Source organism: Entelurus aequoreus, linkage group LG09 (assembly GCF_033978785.1).
Source record: "Entelurus aequoreus isolate RoL-2023_Sb linkage group LG09, RoL_Eaeq_v1.1, whole genome shotgun sequence".
NCBI classification, from domain to species: domain Eukaryota; kingdom Metazoa; phylum Chordata; class Actinopteri; order Syngnathiformes; family Syngnathidae; genus Entelurus; species Entelurus aequoreus.
Genome location: NC_084739.1, coordinates 57,825,844 through 57,842,834, shown reverse-complemented (window position 1 = coordinate 57,842,834; position 16,991 = coordinate 57,825,844). Strand labels below are relative to the sequence as shown.

Here is a 16,991-nt window from a genome sequence, read left to right as displayed (position 1 = left end):
ATCTGATTTATTTGCCCTGAAGTCACCCAGATCTGATTTTAGTGGCCAGTCCAAATGCTCCAACGTGTTTCAAATCTGATCTTTTCACATCAATCTAATAAACAGCCAACATTTTAAGAATTAATCAAAGATACAATTCTACACCTTGAGTTTATTAGAGTGCTAAAACTGCCAAGAGTTAATCAATAGTCAATATACCAGTGTGCAGTTTTTTTTAAATGACAACATGCTTCTTTTCTTTTTGAGGAAGTTCGATTTTGTGTTTTGTTTGTTTTTATTGCTGCTATGGAGAACACTTTACTTTATTTATTAACGATTTGGTGCATTTGCAAACAGCTAAAATTATGTACAAAGTAGGGCTGCAACTAACGATTAATTTGATAATCGATTAATCTGTCGATTATTACTTTGATTAATCAATTAATAATCGGATAAAAGAGACAAACTACATTTCTATCCTATCCAGTATTTTATTGAAAAAAAACAGCATACTGGCACCATACTTATTTTGATTATTGTTTCTCAGCTGTTTGTAAATTTTGCAGTTTATAAATAAAGGTTTATTTTTAAAAAAATAAAAAAAATAAAAAATTGTATTAAAAAATTAACTCTGCGCATGCGCATAGCATAGATCCAACAAATCGATGACTAAATTAATCGGCAACTATTTTAATAATCGATTTTAATCGATTTAATCGATTAGTTTTTGCAGCCCTAGTACAAAGCAAACTATAACCTGCTACCCAAGAATGTACAACAATTCTTCTCAACAAAAGAGGAGAAATATAACCTTAGAGGAAAATCTAATTTAAAACATTTGTATGCTCGTACAACACTTAAAACCTTTAGTATATCAGTATGTGGGATTAAATTGTAGAACGGATTAACCAAAGAAATCAAACAAAGCATCAATATGATTCAGTTTAAGAGACTGTTCAAACTACAAGTGTTCACAAAGTACACAGAACAAGAATTATGATGAACATTTTGAACCCTTTTTTTCCTTTTTTTTTATTGAGGCAAAGATTTGTGTATTTAATATTTGTATGCTTACTATGGTATATTATTTATTTATTATTTATTTGTTCACTGTTCTGTTACAGAGAACAAGAAAATTGGATAAAATTGCTATGGTATGAAAAGGGGTAGGATAAGCTCTGCTTCTTCCTACTCCCTTTCGGACGTGCTGTAGTGAAGCAACTGGAATTGTGTGATGCATTACATTGTATCGTATGCATGTTCGACATTAACTGAAACTGAACTGAACTGAGCTATTTTAACTGCTTTTCTCTTTTTTTAAATGGACACTATTTTGGTAGCAATTTTTATTTTGTAACAGCTGAATGAGCAGCAGTTACAGTAAAAATAAATATTTATGAATTAATTATTCATCTTTGTTGTTAGTAAGCACATGCCTGAATTAACTTAACTTGCATTTACTGTAAAAGTCGATTTGTAAAATTAGAGCCATTAAATATGTGTATGATTTATTATCCGACTACCGTAATCGTTAAGATAATCGCCGACGATCAAAATAATCGTTAGTTGCAGCCCTACTTGCCAGTGACAAGTGCCACTAAGTACCAAAATTAGCAGGAAAAAATATATAATTACGAAATTTAAATGTCTCGTTGTGGTAATATTTCATCGACAAATTGGACGGGCAAAATAAGACCATCAACACACACAGACGAAAGAGAATGCCATGATCACGAGATGGCAATAGACAAAAAGTCAATGGGATAAAAATGCACTTTAAGATGTTCAATATCTATTTAAATGACATTTACAGAAATGAGAGTCAGTTTTATGTTTTTGTTTGTTTATTTATTTAGGATCAAGTTATTTACTTTCCAATTAGGGCAGGGCAGTATACCGGTATTATAATTAATACCGGTACATTTTACAAAGCGATATATGTTTGAGACAATACCGCCATACCGGTATCTTTTATGTGCCTTTGTTACGGCTAGGGTGCCCAGCTGAGGAAGGATCAGGCGGGCGGGAAGTGTCTACCGCGATTTGCCAACACCGATCCCCCGCCACATTCGCCTTCGCGCAGAGCTGACGTGCCCGCACCGTAGCTCCAGCACCTGCTCCTTTTTATTAACCAGAGGTAACACAAGCCGGGAAAAAGATTCAACAGAACAGCTGTCAGACCTGACAAACAGCCGCTGCTAACTGCTAAAGTTAACAAATACAGTGAAACCCTCGCTGATGTCACACAACAGACGCCGCCTTTTAAAGGTACCGTATTTTTCGGATTATAAATCGCAGTTTTTTTTCATAGTTTGGCTGGGGGTGCGATGTATACTCTGGAGCGACTTATGTGTGAAATTATTAACACATTACCGTAAAATATCAAATAATATTATTTATCTCATTCACGTAAGAGACTAGGCGTATATCAGCAATCGTCACACACACACGTCAACCAATGCAAATTTGGCGGCGGCGAGTCATGGCAGAAGTGCACTGTGAAAAAAAAGATGCTACCTGCTACTACTTCCGTACCTATGAAAATTGATCATTTCAACATTGTATAAAAACTGAGGATGGATCGACAAAGCATGGGCTTCATTCAGTGCAGTGTTTCCCACACATTCATTTATTTGTGGCGGCCCGCCACGAAATAATTATGTCCGCCACAAATAAAAAATAAAATGAAAATATATATATATATTTTTTATATTTATTTTTTTTGTCCTGTCCAGCTTCTCAGGCAAATCATATAGTTGATGTAGATGCCCATATAGGCTGTTCAGATTTACTTTACAAAAGAGAAGTGTAGGATACTTCTCTTGTTGCCTTATTTGTATTTGACCACTACTGTTTTCTGTTTATTTGTTACTGACTGTGGCAGGACACCTCTGCCTCTGTTTCACTTTATGTTGCTGGTAAATAATATGGTTGTAGTAGTAGGCTAAAGTTAAATTATTTAGTATGCACTAATTAAAGGGGCAGAGCTTTAAGAGACATTTTAGCTTTTATATTTTATAAGATATATTTTTTGTAAGAACCACAATTAATAAATATATTTCAGTGAATAACCTATTGTTCAAATCTGTATATAAATATGTACATAAAATGTTGTAATTATTTTGTAAAATGGATGGATGGATGGACGTTTAAAACAAAACTGTTATTATTAATTAGTAAGTATACATTTTTTTAGCCTTTTTAGAGAAAATCATATCATTGTAGTAAATTATGCAAATTACTTGATGATGTCATGGTGACCACGCCCATAGCAACGCCCCCACCGCCACAGGTATCTTGGCAGTTTATGGGAAACACTGCAGTGACAACCGAAACCATCCTGTCCGGATTCAGAAAGGCTGGAATAATTGGAACTGCAACTGACGATGACTCTGACGTAAGCGACGTACCGATAAAAAAGGAAGCGGCGCATTGTCTACCTTTGGAGTTGGCAGAGTTTTTTAGAAGTGACACCGAGGAAGTAGATTTAATCGGATTTAGCGATTAGGAGTGACAGATTGTTTGGTAAACGTATAGCATGTTCTATATGTTATAGTTATTTGAATGACTCTTACCATAATATGTTACGTTAACATACCAGGCACGTTCTCAGTTGGTTATTTATGCGTCATATAACGTACACTTATTCAGCCTGTTGTTCACTATTCTTTATTTATTTTAAATTGCCTTTCAAATGTCTATTCTTGATGTTGGATTTTATCAAATACATTTTCCAAAAAATGCGACTTATACTCTAGTGCGACTTATATTTGTTTTTTTCCTTCTTTATTATGCACTTTCAGCCGGTGCGATTTATACTCCGGAGCGATTTATAATCCAAAAAATACGGTACACACATGCTCTCAACTATGACATATTTGAAGTAATGCATTAATTACTTTCTCTAGTAATTAATTACATGGATTACAAAGTAATTATGTTACTACATTACTGGTAGTAACTGGAGATGTCGATAATATCGGCCTGCCTATATTATCGGCCAATATATGCGTTAAAATGTAATATCGGAAATTATCGGTATCGTTTTTTTAATTATCGGTATCGGTTTTTTATTTTTATTTTATTCTTTATTAAATCAACATAGAAAACACAAGATACACTTACAATTAGTGCACCAACCCAAAAAACCTCCCTCCCCCATTTACACTCATTCACACAAAAGGGTTGTTTCTTTCTGTTATTAATATTCTGGTTCCTACATTATATATCAATACAGTCTGCAAGGGATACAGTCCGTAAGCACACATGATTGTGCGTGCTGCTGGTCCACTAATAGTACTAACCTTTAACAGTTAATTTTACTAATTTTCATTCATTACTAGTTTCTATGTAACTGTTTTTATATTGTTGTACTTTCTTTTTTATTCAAGAAAATGTTTTTAATTTATTTATCTTATTTTATTATTTTTTTTAAAAAGTACCTTATCTTCACCATACCTGGTTGTCCAAATTAGGCATAATAATGTGTTAATTCCACGACTGCATATATCGGTTGATATCGGTATCGGTTGATATCGGTATCGGTAATTAAAGAGTTGGACAATATCGGAATATCGGATATCTGCAAAAAGCCATTATCGGACATCCCTAGTAGTAACGGTAATGTGGTGTTGAGTTTAAACTAAACACTTTGTTTAAAATACCGTTATATATCGTACAGAGCAATACAACCTAAAAATACCGGGATATCAGTTTTGGTCCATATCGCCCAGCCCTGTGTATTATGATTGCATTATAATCACTTTTTATTGATTATTTCTTCATTTTAAGAACCCAAAGTAGACAAAGCTCTGAGTCTGTCAGTAAAAAGCCAAATATTTGTTCAAGTAAATTGCACATTGTTCTAATGTTCGAATATATACTACACTGGTTTCAAATGTAACTCGGATATTGGATTTCACAATGTAAAGCGCTTTGAGTCAATAGAGAAAAGTGCTCTATAAATATACCGTATTTTCCGCACTATAAGGCGCACCGGATTATAAGGCGCACCTTCAATGAATGGCCTATTTTAAAACTTTGTTCATATATAAGCTGCACCGCATTATAAGGCGCATAAAATAGACGCTACAGTAGAGGCTGGGGTTATGTTATGCATCCCGTAGTTGCGAGACCTGTTGTGGCTCAATAGTGGTCCATATATAAAGCGCACCGGATTATAAGGCGCACTGTCAGCTTTTGAGAAAATTGGAGGTTTTTAGGTGCGCCTTAGAGTGCGGAAAATACGGTAATTCACTTCACTTTCGACATTTGCAGTATTTTCCTTCCGTATTTGTTTTGATTTAGCAGCATTCATGATTTGCAGCATTTCCACGTTGCTTTTGTTTGATGGCGTTTTGGATCGTTGCTGCTTGTTTGCCACTGTTAAAAAAACCATCACTTCATAATTCAGCTAGTTTTTAGCATTGCACGTATGGACTTTGAATGCACCTTTTTTTGTCCATGTTATGTCAAAACCATCTGCAATGACGGGCTGGGACTATGTCAAGGAAACATAGGAGGCGAAGTGCGGATGTGAACCATGAGGGAACGGTGCCATTTTAAACATGGAGGATATAATAATAATAATGGATTAGATTTTATATCACACTTTTCTATTATTAGATACTCAAAGCGCTCACAGAAAAGTGGGAACCCATCATTCATTCACACCTGGTGGTGGTAAGCTACATTTGTAGCCACAGCTGCCCTGGCGTAGACTGACGGAAGCGATATACTACACTGGTTTCAAAATGTAACTCGGATATTGGGTTTCACAATGTAAAGCGCTTTGATAGAGAAAAGTGCTATATAAATGTAATTCACTTCACTTTTGACATTTGCAGTATTTTTCTTCCGCATTAGTTTTTGATCCAGCAGCATTTATAATTTGCAGCATTTCCACGTTGCTTTTGTTTGATGGTGTTTTGGGTCGTTGCTGCTTGTTTGCCACTGTTGAAAAAAAAACCATCACTTCATATTTCAGTCAATTTTTGGCATTGCACGTAAGGACTTTGAATGTTGACCCAAGCACCTTTTTTGTCCATCCATCCATCCATTTTCTACCGCTTGTCCCTTTCGGGGTCGCGGGGGATCGCTGGACATATTATGTCAAAACCATCTGCAATGACGGGCTGGGACTATGTTAAGGAAACATAGGAGGCGAAGTGCGGATGTGAACCATGAGTGAACGGTGCCATTTTCAACATGGAGGATATAATAATAATAATGGATTAGATTTTATATCACACTTTTCTATTATTAGATACTCAAAGCGCTCACAGAAAAGTGGGAACCCATCATTCATTCACACCTGGTGGTGGTAAGCTACATTTGTAGCCACAGCTGCCCTGGCGTAGACTGACGGAAGCGATATACTACACTGGTTTCAAAATGTAACTCGGATATTGGGTTTCACAATGTAAAGCGCTTTGATAGAGAAAAGTGCTATATAAATGTAATTCACTTCACTTTTGACATTTGCAGTATTTTTCTTCCGCATTAGTTTTTGATCCAGCAGCATTTATAATTTGCAGCATTTCCACGTTGCTTTTGTTTGATGGTGTTTTGGATCGTTGCTGCTTGTTTGCCACTGTTGAAAAAAAAACCCATCACTTCATATTTCAGTCCATTTTTGGCATTGCACGTAAGGACTTTGAATGTTGAACCAAGCACCTTTTTTGTCCATCCATTCATCCATTTTCTACCGCTTGTCCCTTTCGGGGTCGCGGGGGATCGCTGGACATATTATGTCAAAACCATCTGCAATGACGGGCTGGGACTATGTTAAGGAAACATAGGAGGCGAAGTGCGGATGTGAACCATGAGTGAACGGTGCCATTTTCAACATGGAGGATATATACTACACTGGTTTCAAAATGTAACTCAGATATTGGGTTTCACAATGTAAAGCGCTTTGATAGAGAAAAGCGCTATATAAATATAATTCACTTTACTTTTGACATTTGCAGTATTTTCCTTCCACATTTGATCCTGAAGAATTTATAATTTGCAGCATTTCTACGTTGCTTTTGTTTGATGGTGTTTTGGATCGTTGCTGCTTGTTTGCCACTGTTAAAAAAAACATCACTTCATATTTCAGCTAGTTTCTGGCCAGAACCGGCCCGCGGGCCGTAGTTTGGGGACCCCTGGTCAAAACCATCTGCAATGACGGCTGGGACTATGTCAAGGAAACATTGGAGGCAAAGTGCAGATGTGAACCATGAGTGAACGGTGCCATTTTAAACATGGAGGATATATACTACACTGGTTTCTGTGTTGGCCCTGTGATGAGGTAGCGACTTGTCCAGGGTGTACCCTGCCTTCCGCCCATGTGCAGCTGAGATAGGCTCCAGCACCCACCGCGACCCCGAAAGGGATAAGCGGTAGAAAATTGATGGATGGATGGTTTCAAAATGTAACTCGGATATTGGGTTTCACAATGTAAAGCGCTTTGAGTCACTAGAGAAAAGCGTTATGTAAATATAACTCACTTCACTTTCGACATTTGCAGTATTTTCACGTTGCTTTTGTTTGATGGTGTTTTGGATCGTTGCTGCTTGTTTTCCACTGTTAAAAAAAAACATCACTTCATAATTCAGCTAGTTTTTGGCATTGCACGTATGGACTTTGAATCCACCTTTTTTGTCCATGTTATGTCAAAACCATCTGCAATGACGGGCTGGGACTATGTCAAGGAAACATAGGAGGCGAAGTGCGGATGTGAACCATGAGGGAACGGTGCCATTTTAAACATGGAGGATATATACTACATATAAAAAAGCTTCTATTGTCACTGTCAACATGCTTTTTTTTTTTTTGGAAGGTATTATTATGAAAAGAAAATCCTACCCGTGTGCGTGCGAGTGTGGATCTTGAGGTTCTCGGAGCGGGCGAACATCTTGCCGCAGTTGGGGAAGACGCACAAGAAGGGCTTCTCCCCGGTGTGCACTCGGATATGATTGATAAGTTTGTACTTGGCTTTAAAAGCCTTTCCTCCGCGGACGCACTCGCTCCACATGCAGACGTGACTGAGCGCGTCCAGTCCCGCCGTGACGTGCTCGGCGGTGACGTGGTCCACCAGGTCCGGCATGGAGCTAAAAGTTAGGTTGCAGACGAACCTCTGCCTGGGCGACACTCGGCCTGCCCACTTGCACACCAGCTCGGACTTGACAGCAGGACCCCGGCTAATGTTGAGTGGAGCCTCCTTGCCGTCGCCGGGACGTCTGTCGGCGGAGGAGGGGACGTTCGGGGGTCTCCGTTGGGGAGGCGAGACGATGCTCGAAGCTCCGGAGTTGTTGTTACCCAGCGGGGCGACGAGGCCATTGTGCCTGGTAACCACAGCTACCCGCTTCATCTTCCTCGCGTCGACCGTTCAGCACCCCAAATGTCCGCTTTAAACGAGCAACAAACCCCAAATGAATGACGGGATCCACTCCGGGGTCGGGTCGCCGGTGTTAAAAGCGTCTAATCGATCCTAGTGATCGGCAATGGATACATCGAGTCCGAGCCTCCATGCTTGAGTGTTGAGTGGATGAAGGTGAACACTGGAAGCAGTAGCAGGCGGCAGGCCGCGGTCCAACACTATTTTGTGGCGTCCTTGTATTCTCCTTACCTGCTCCGATTGGCACTTCAATTCCTGACGGTCATGTCCACCCAGGAAAGCAGTGATGGGCATTTATTTTGGAAAGTGCACATTTTTCATATTACTATTCTATTACATATATATCTATATGAGATAAACATAATATATATATAATACAAAATGTGGGGATCGTTTGGGCCAAAAGTGTCCATCACATAAATGTAACCAGTGATGTGTTAGTGTTTATATATATATATATATTAGAGATGTCGGCCGATATATGCGTTAAAATGTAATATTGGAAATTATCGGTATCGGGTTTTTTTATTATCTGTATCGTTGTTTTTTTTAAATGTTTTTTTTTTAAATTTTTTAATTAAATCAACATAGAAAACACAAGATACACTTACAATTAGTGCACCAACCCAAAAAACCTCCCTCCCCCTCACACAAAAGGGTTGTTTCTTTCTGTTGTCTGTGAAGCACTTTGAGTCTGCCTTGTGTATGAAAAGCGCTATACAAATAAAGTTGCCTTGCCTTGCCTTGCCTTATTAATATTCTGGTTCCTACATTATATATCAATATATATCAATACAGATCACTGATGATGTGTCCAGGTTGCACCATGAGGTGTATTATAGTACTAATCCAGTATGGCATCGCCATTGACTTCCAGGAAGAGGCTGGATGACAACCCCGAAAGTGTGGTGACAATTGGAGAGACAGTTGACAGCCCGGAAAGACGGCAACCGGGGCAGGGAGGGGTAGCATCCCAAGCTGCAGCTCTCGCAAGGGAGCACCCATACAAAGCTACGAAAAACCCTAAAGAGATATACCCCCAGGGGCGCCCGAGAGGGGGGGAGAATGAGCGCCCCGAACGGACAGATTTTCTGGTAACGATCCCTGCGAATGGACAATTGACTACGAGTGCAGTCTGCAAATGTGGCAAGGTCTGCAAAAACCCGACGGGTCTAAAGATACACCAGACCAAGATGGGCTGCCTAAGGAAACCCGTGGCGCAACGCACAGTGCCAGTACCCTGTACGGCACCTGATGAGACGGAGGAGGATCTAGGCCCGGACACTCCCCACAGTGCCCAGAACCTCCAAGCACCACCGGCGCAACCCCAAAGCAGACCGTCAGAGCATCGTCGGATATTGTGGCCCGCTGCCAACAAGGAGTCAGAGTGGAAACAGTTTGATGAAGATGTTAATACAGCCCTGGAAGCAACAGCCAAGGGTAATGTGGACCAGAGGCTCAAGACAATGAGCACATTCATAATTGGCATTGCATCAGACAGGTTTGGCATAAAGGAACAACGTGCCACCAAGACTACCACTGCAGCACCAATTCCAAACCGGCGGGAAACCAAGATTTCCCAACTCAGACAAGAACTGAGAGTACTCAGGAGCCAGTACAGGAAGGCAAGCGAGAATGAGAAGGCAGCCTTGGCAGAACTGAGGGGTGTGGTAAGGGATAGGCTACTCACCCTGCGACGTGCCGAGTGGCACAGGAAGAGAGGCAAGGAAAGGGCCCGCAAGCGCAGTGCCTTCATTGCAAATCCATTTGGATTCACAAAGAAGCTGCTGGGAGAGAAACGCAGTGGTCAACTCTCATGTCCCGAGGAGGAAATCAACCTCCACATCAAGAACACCTACAGCGACGGCATGAGAGAGCAAGACCTCGGCCACTGTGCAGCCCTCATATGCCCACCAGAACCCTGCATCCTGTTCGACATCAGTGAACCCACCCTGAAGGAAGTTAAAGAGGCAATCAAATCTGCCAGAGCAGCATCAGCACCAGGCCCAAGTGGAGTTCCGTACAAGGTTTTCAAACAGTGTCCCCGCCTGTTGGAGCGTCTTTGGAAGATCTTCCGGGTGATCTGGAAAAGAGGGAAAGTACCTCAGCAGTGGACGTACGCAGAGGGAGTATGGATTCCCAAGGAGGAAAATGCAAGGAACATCGAGCAGTTTAGGACAATCTCCCTCCTCAGTGTTGAGTGCAAGACCTTCTTCAAAATCGTTTCCAATCGCCTCATGGGATTTCTCCTGAAGAACACCTATATTGACACCTCGGTGCAGAAGGGAGGAGTCCCAGGAGTTCCAGGGTGCATCGAACACACTGGTGTGGTAACACAGCTGATCCGTGAGGCACGAGAGAACAGAGGCGATTTGACAGTACTGTGGCTGGACCTCGCCAATGCTTATGGATCAATTCCACACAAGTTGGTGGAGTTGTCTCTGAGCAGATACCACGTTCCAGAGAAGATTTGCAATCTCATCCTCGACTATTACAACAACTTTAGTCTGAGGGTGTCCTCTGGCACTTCGACATCAGATTGGCATCGTCTAGAGAAAGGTATCATCACAGGCTGTACAATCTCTGTGTCCCTGTTTGCACTGGCCATGAATATGCTTGTGAAGTCTGCGGAAGTAGAGTGCAGAGGCCCTTTGTCCAAATCCGGCACCCGGCAACCTCCGATTAGAGCATTCATGGATGATCTCACGGTAACCACAACATCAGTGTCTGGTTGCAGATGGCTCCTTCAAGGCCTTGATCGACTCATTAGTTGGGCAAGAATGAGTTTCAAGCCCTCTAAGTCCAGGTCTTTGGTCTTAAGAAAAGGAAAGGTAACCGACCGCTTTCGCTTCAGTCTGGCAGACACCCAAATTCCATCTGTGTCAGAAAAGCCAGTGAAGAGCCTGGGCAAGCTCTTCACTGGTGATCTGAAGGATACCGCTGCACGTCAAGCTACCAGCGATAACCTCAACATGTGGCTCTCAGCTGTGGACAAGTCAGGACTTCCTGGGAAGTTCAAGGCCTGGATATATCAGCATGGCATCCTGCCTCGTCTCCTCTGGCCGCTGCTAATGTACGAATTCCCAATGACCATCGTGGAGGGATTTGAGAGGAAGATCAGCTCGTCCCTGCGCAGGTGGCTGGGTCTGCCACGGAGCCTAAGCAGCTTTGCTTTGTTTGGGCACAACACCAAGCTGCAGCTTCCTTTCAGTAGTCTGGCAGAGGAGTTCAAGGTTTCCCGGGCCAGAGAAGTCCTGCTCTACAGAGATTCTGCTGATGGGAAAGTATCGTCAGCAGGTGTGGAGGTCAGAACAGGAAGGAAGTGGCGTGCCCAGGATGCAGTGGAGCGGGCAGAGGCGAGGCTGCGGCACAGCACCCTGGTGGGAACCATAGCCACTGGTCGGGCTGGGCTGGGTAGCAACACCAAACCAAACTACAGCAGAGCCAGAGGAAAGGAAAGACGAAAGCTTGTCCAAGAGGAGGTTCGCGCCGAGGTGGAGGAGGCTCGCTTCAGCAGAGTGGTGGGAATGAGCAAGCAGGGGGCCTGGACCAAGTGGGAGCACATAGCTGGTCGCAAGATCACCTGGACCGAACTCTGGAAAGCGGAGCCACACCAGTTTAAGTTCTTGGTCCAGTCAGTTTATGATGTCCTCCCAAGCCCTGCTAACCTGTTCACCTGGGGCCTGATAGACGCACCTGTGTGCCAGCTCTGTCAGAAAAGAGGATCATTAGAACACATCCTCAGCTGTTGCTCAAAGGCATTGGGAGATGGCAGGTATCGGTGGCGCCACGACCAGGTCCTGCTGGCAATAGCAGACACCATCTGCATGGGCATCAACACCAGTAGGCGGCAACACCCAACCAAGAGCACAATTGCCTTTGTCCGAGCAGGAGAGAAACCTCAACCCTCCAAGAAGACCCAGGGGGGCCTGCTAACAACAGCAAGGGACTGGCAGCTCTTGGTTGACCTGGGAAGGCAGTTGCGATTCCCAGACATCATCGCAACTACAACACTCCGGCCAGACATGGTCTTGATGTCTGGAACCAGCAAGCAGGTGGTACTCCTTGAGCTAACTGTCCCCTGGGAGGACAGAATGGAGGAAGCTCAGGAAAGGAAGAGAGCGAAGTACGCAGATCTTGTGGCTGACTGCCGGAGGAACGGGTGGAAGGCCCGCTGCGAGCCTATTGAGGTGGGCTGCAGGGGTTTTGCAGGCAAGTCCTTACACCGGGTCCTGGGGCTCCTTGGGATTTGTGGACTGCACAGGAGAAGAGCCATAAAAAACATTTTGGAAGCGTCTGAAAAGGCTTCACGTTGGCTCTGGTTGAGGAGGGGGGACGCGTGGCGTAGTGCGCTACCTGGACACAAGTCGAGGGACTGATCACCCTCGGCTGGGTCGCCCGGGTGAGGGTGTTTGATTAAGACCCGAAACACCCTATGACCCCGGGAGAATCACTGATGATGTGTCCAGGTTGCACCATGAGGTGTATTATAGTACTAATACAGTCTGCAAGGGATACAGTCCGTAAGCACACATGATTGTGCGTGCTGCTGGTCCACTAATAGTACTAACCTTTAACAGTTAATTTTACTAATTTTCATTCATTACTAGTTTCTATGTAACTGTTTTTATATTGTTGTACTTTCTTTTTTATTCAAGAAAATGTTTTTAATTTATTTATCTTATTTTACTATTTTTTTTAAGAAGTACCTTATCTTCACCATACCTGGTTGTCCAAATTAGGCATAATAATGTGTTAATTCCACGACTGCATATATATCGGTTGATATCGGTATCGGTTGATATCAGTATCGGTAATTAAAGAGTTGGACAACATCGGAATATCGGATATCGGCAAAAATCCATTATCGGACATCCCTTATATATATATATATATATATATATATATATATATATATATATATATATATATATATATATATATATATATATATATATATATATATATATATATATATATATATATATATATATATATATATATATATATATATATATATATTCGATTCAAAATCGATGTTTTTTTTTTCAATTCAACACGATTCTCGATTCAAAAACGATTTTTTTTCCCGATTCAAAACGATTGTCTATTCATTCAATACATAGATTTCAGCAGGATCTACCCCAGTCTGCTGACATGCAAGCAGAGTAGTAGATTTTTGTAAAAAGCTTTTACAAAATTGTAAAGGACAATGTTTTTATCAACTGATTGCAATAATGTAAATTTGTTTTAACTATTAAATGAACCAAAAATATGACTTATTTTATCTTTGTGAAAATATTGGACCCAGTGTGTTGTCAAGCTTATGAGATAGGGACGGCGTGGCGAAGTTGGTAGAGTGGCCGTGCCAGCAATCGGAGTGTTGCTGGTTACAGGGGTTCAATCCCCACCTTCCACCATCCTAGTTAAGTCCGTTGTGTCCTTGGGCAAGACACTTCACCCTTGCTCCTGATGGCTGCTGGTTAGCGCCTTGCATGGCAGCTCCTGCCATCAGTGTGTGAATGTGTGTGTGAATGGGTGAATGTGGAAATACTGTCAAAGCGCTTTGAGTACCTTGAAGGTAGAAAAGCGCTATACAAGTATAACCCATTTATCATTATTTATAGATGCGATGCAAGTGTAAGCCACTGTGACACTATTGTTTATTTATTTTTATTTTTATAAATGTCTAATGATATTGTCAATGAGGGATTTTTAATCACAGCTATGTTGAAATTGTTACTAATATTGATACTGTTGTTGATAATATTCATTATTGTTTCACTACTTTTGGTTTGTTCTGTGTCGTGTTTGTGTCTCCTCTCAATTGCTCCGTTTATTGCAGTTCTGAGTGTTGCTGGGTCGGGTTTGGTTTTGGAATTGGATTGCATTGTTATGGTATTGCTGTGTATTGTTTTGTTGGATTCATTAATAAAAAAATTTATAAAAATAATTTTAAAAAAAAAGAAAAAGATTCGATCCTGAATCGCACAATGTGAGAATCGTGATTCGAATTCAAAAAAAAAAAAAAAAAAAAAAAAAAAAAATATATATATATATATATATATATATATATATATATATACTTGTAAAGAACATAATGTCATGGCTGTCTTGAGTTTCCAATCATTTCTACGACTCTTTTTTGTGATAGAGTGATTGGAGCACATACTTGTTGGTCACAAAAAACATTCATGAAGTTTGGTTCTTTTATGAATTTATTATGGGTCTACTGAAAATGTGAGCAAATCTGCAGGGTCAAAAGTATACATACAGCAATGTTAACATTTGGTTACATGTCCCTTGGCAAGTTTCACTGCAATAAGGCGCTTTTGGTAGCCATCCACAAGCTTCTGGTTGAATTTTTGACCACTCCTCTTGACAAAATTGGTGCAGTTCAGCTAAATGTGTTGGTTTTCTGACATGGACTTGTTTCTTCAGCATTGTCCACACGTTTAAGTCAGGACTTTGGGAAGGCAATTCTAAAACCTTAATTCTAGCCTGATTTAGCCATTCCTTTACCACTTTTGATGTATGTTTGGGGTCATTGTCCTGTTGGAACACCCAACTGCGCCCAAGACCTGATGATTTTAGGTTGTCCTGTAGAATTTGGAGGTAAATTTCCTTTTTCATTGTCCCATTTACTCTCTGTAAAGCAGCAGTTCCATTGGCAGCCAAACAGGCCCAGAGCATAATATTACCACCATGCTTGACGGCAGGCATGGTGTTCCTGGGTTTAAAGGCCTCACCTTTTCTCCTCCAAACAGGGTTGCAGGTTCGTTCCCCGCCTCTTGACATCCAAATCGCTGCCGTTGTGTCGTTGGGCAGGACACTTCACCCTTGCCCCCGGTGCCGCTCACACTGGTGAATGAATGATGACTGAATGGTAGGTGGTGGTCGGAGGGGCCGTAGGCGCAAACTGGCAGCCTCGCTTCCGTCAGTCTACTCCAGGGCAGCTGTGGCTACAGATGTAGCTTACCACCACTAGGTGTGAATGAATGATGGGTTCCCACTTCTCTGTGGGCGCTTTGAGTATCTAATAATAGAAAAGCGCGATATAAAATCGAATCCATTATTATTATTATTATTACATGTCCCTTGGCAAGTTTCACTGCAATAATGCGCTTTTGGTAGCCATCCACAAGCTTCTGGCAAGCTCAATTTTTGTTTCATCTGACCACAGAACTTTTCTCCAGAAGGTCTTATCTTTGTCAATGTGATGTCAGTTGTAACAAAAACTTTGCTGTTTGGCCACAATACCCAGCAATATGTTTGGAGGAGAAAAGGTGAGGCCTTTAATCCCAGGAACACCATGCCTACCGTCAAGCATGGTGGTGGTAGTATTATGCTGTGGGCCTGTTTTGCTGCCAATGGAACTGGTGCTTTACAGAGTAAATGGGACAATTAAAAAGATAAATTTACCTCCAAATTCTGGAGGTAAATGTGGGTCTTGGGCGCAGTTGGGTGTTCCAACAGGACAATGACTCCAAACATACATCAAAAGTGGTAAAGGAATGGCTAAATCAGGCTAGAATTTAGGTTTTAGAATGGCCTTCCCAAAGTCCTGACTTAAACGTGTGGACAATGCTGAAGAAACAAGTCCATGTCAGAAAACCAACAAATTTAGCTGAACTGCACCAATTTTGTCAGGAGGAGTGGTCATAAATTCAACCAGAAGCTTGTGGATGGCTACCAAAAGTGCCTTATTGCAGTGAAACTTGCCAAGGGACATGTAACCAAATATTAACATTGCTGTATGTATACTTTTGACCCTGCAGATTTGGTCACATTTTCAGGAGACCCATAATAAATTCATAAAAGAACCAAACTTCATGAATGTTTTTTTGTGACCAACAAGTATGTGCTCCAATCACTCTATCACAAAAAAATAAGAGTTGTAGAAATTATTGGAAACTCAAGACAGCCATGACATTATGTTCTTTACAACTGTGTGTGTGTGTGTATGTATGTATATATATATATGTATATATATATATATACATATATATATATATACACACACACACACACACACACACACACATACACACATACATATGTTATATGTATAGTAGGGTTGTACGGTATACCGGTACCAATGGAAGTACCGCGATACTAATGAATTAAAATAGGTACTATTCTGCCTCTGAAAAATAGGGTACTTATTTTTTTTAAAGGGGAACACCACTTTCTTTGGAATTTTGCCTATCGTTCACAATCATTATGAAAGACATGACGACAGATGGAGTTTTATTTTTTAATGCATTCCAAATATTAAATAAACATAAATAAGTCCTCTATTTCGTCCACAAAATCCAATTAAAAACATCCAAAAAGCCCCATCAATAATCCATTTACATTTCGTGACTTGAATATTAACCAAGTATTAGTGATATTGTTACAAGTTCTAACCCTGACAAACTAGTTATAGCGGCGCCTTGATCACTACCGTTTGTCCCTATGTTTACGTCATCAAGTGGTCTGCTGTTTCTTCACTTCCCTGCTCCCTGTAAGTTTATTGTAGATCATAAATCATGCCTCTCACCTGGAAGGTAGATGACTGAGGATGTAACCTGACAAGTTGGTACACTTTGTACACTGCAGGACGAAGCGCTTGACTAAGATATAA

General features: G+C 41.0%; 2 protein-coding genes across 2 annotated transcripts in view; one reads left to right on the top strand and one right to left on the bottom strand.

Annotated features, from left to right (window-relative positions):
* The window catches only part of LOC133656901 (zinc finger protein ZIC 5-like), a 27,201-nt gene extending 18,644 nt beyond the window's left edge, over positions 1–8,557 (bottom strand). Inside the window, exon 1 of the mRNA XM_062057767.1 lies at positions 7,831–8,557. Coding sequence (XP_061913751.1) covers positions 7,831–8,335 — 505 coding nt within the window. The 5' untranslated portion in view covers positions 8,336–8,557. The remainder of the gene's footprint in view (positions 1–7,830) is intronic.
* On the top strand, positions 8,513–16,991 carry LOC133657003 (uncharacterized). Its single transcript, XM_062057888.1, has 3 exons — positions 8,513–8,645; positions 9,326–12,695; positions 16,967–16,991. Exons 1-3 carry the CDS (start codon positions 8,513–8,515, stop codon positions 16,989–16,991), a joined length of 3,528 nt encoding a protein of 1,175 aa, XP_061913872.1.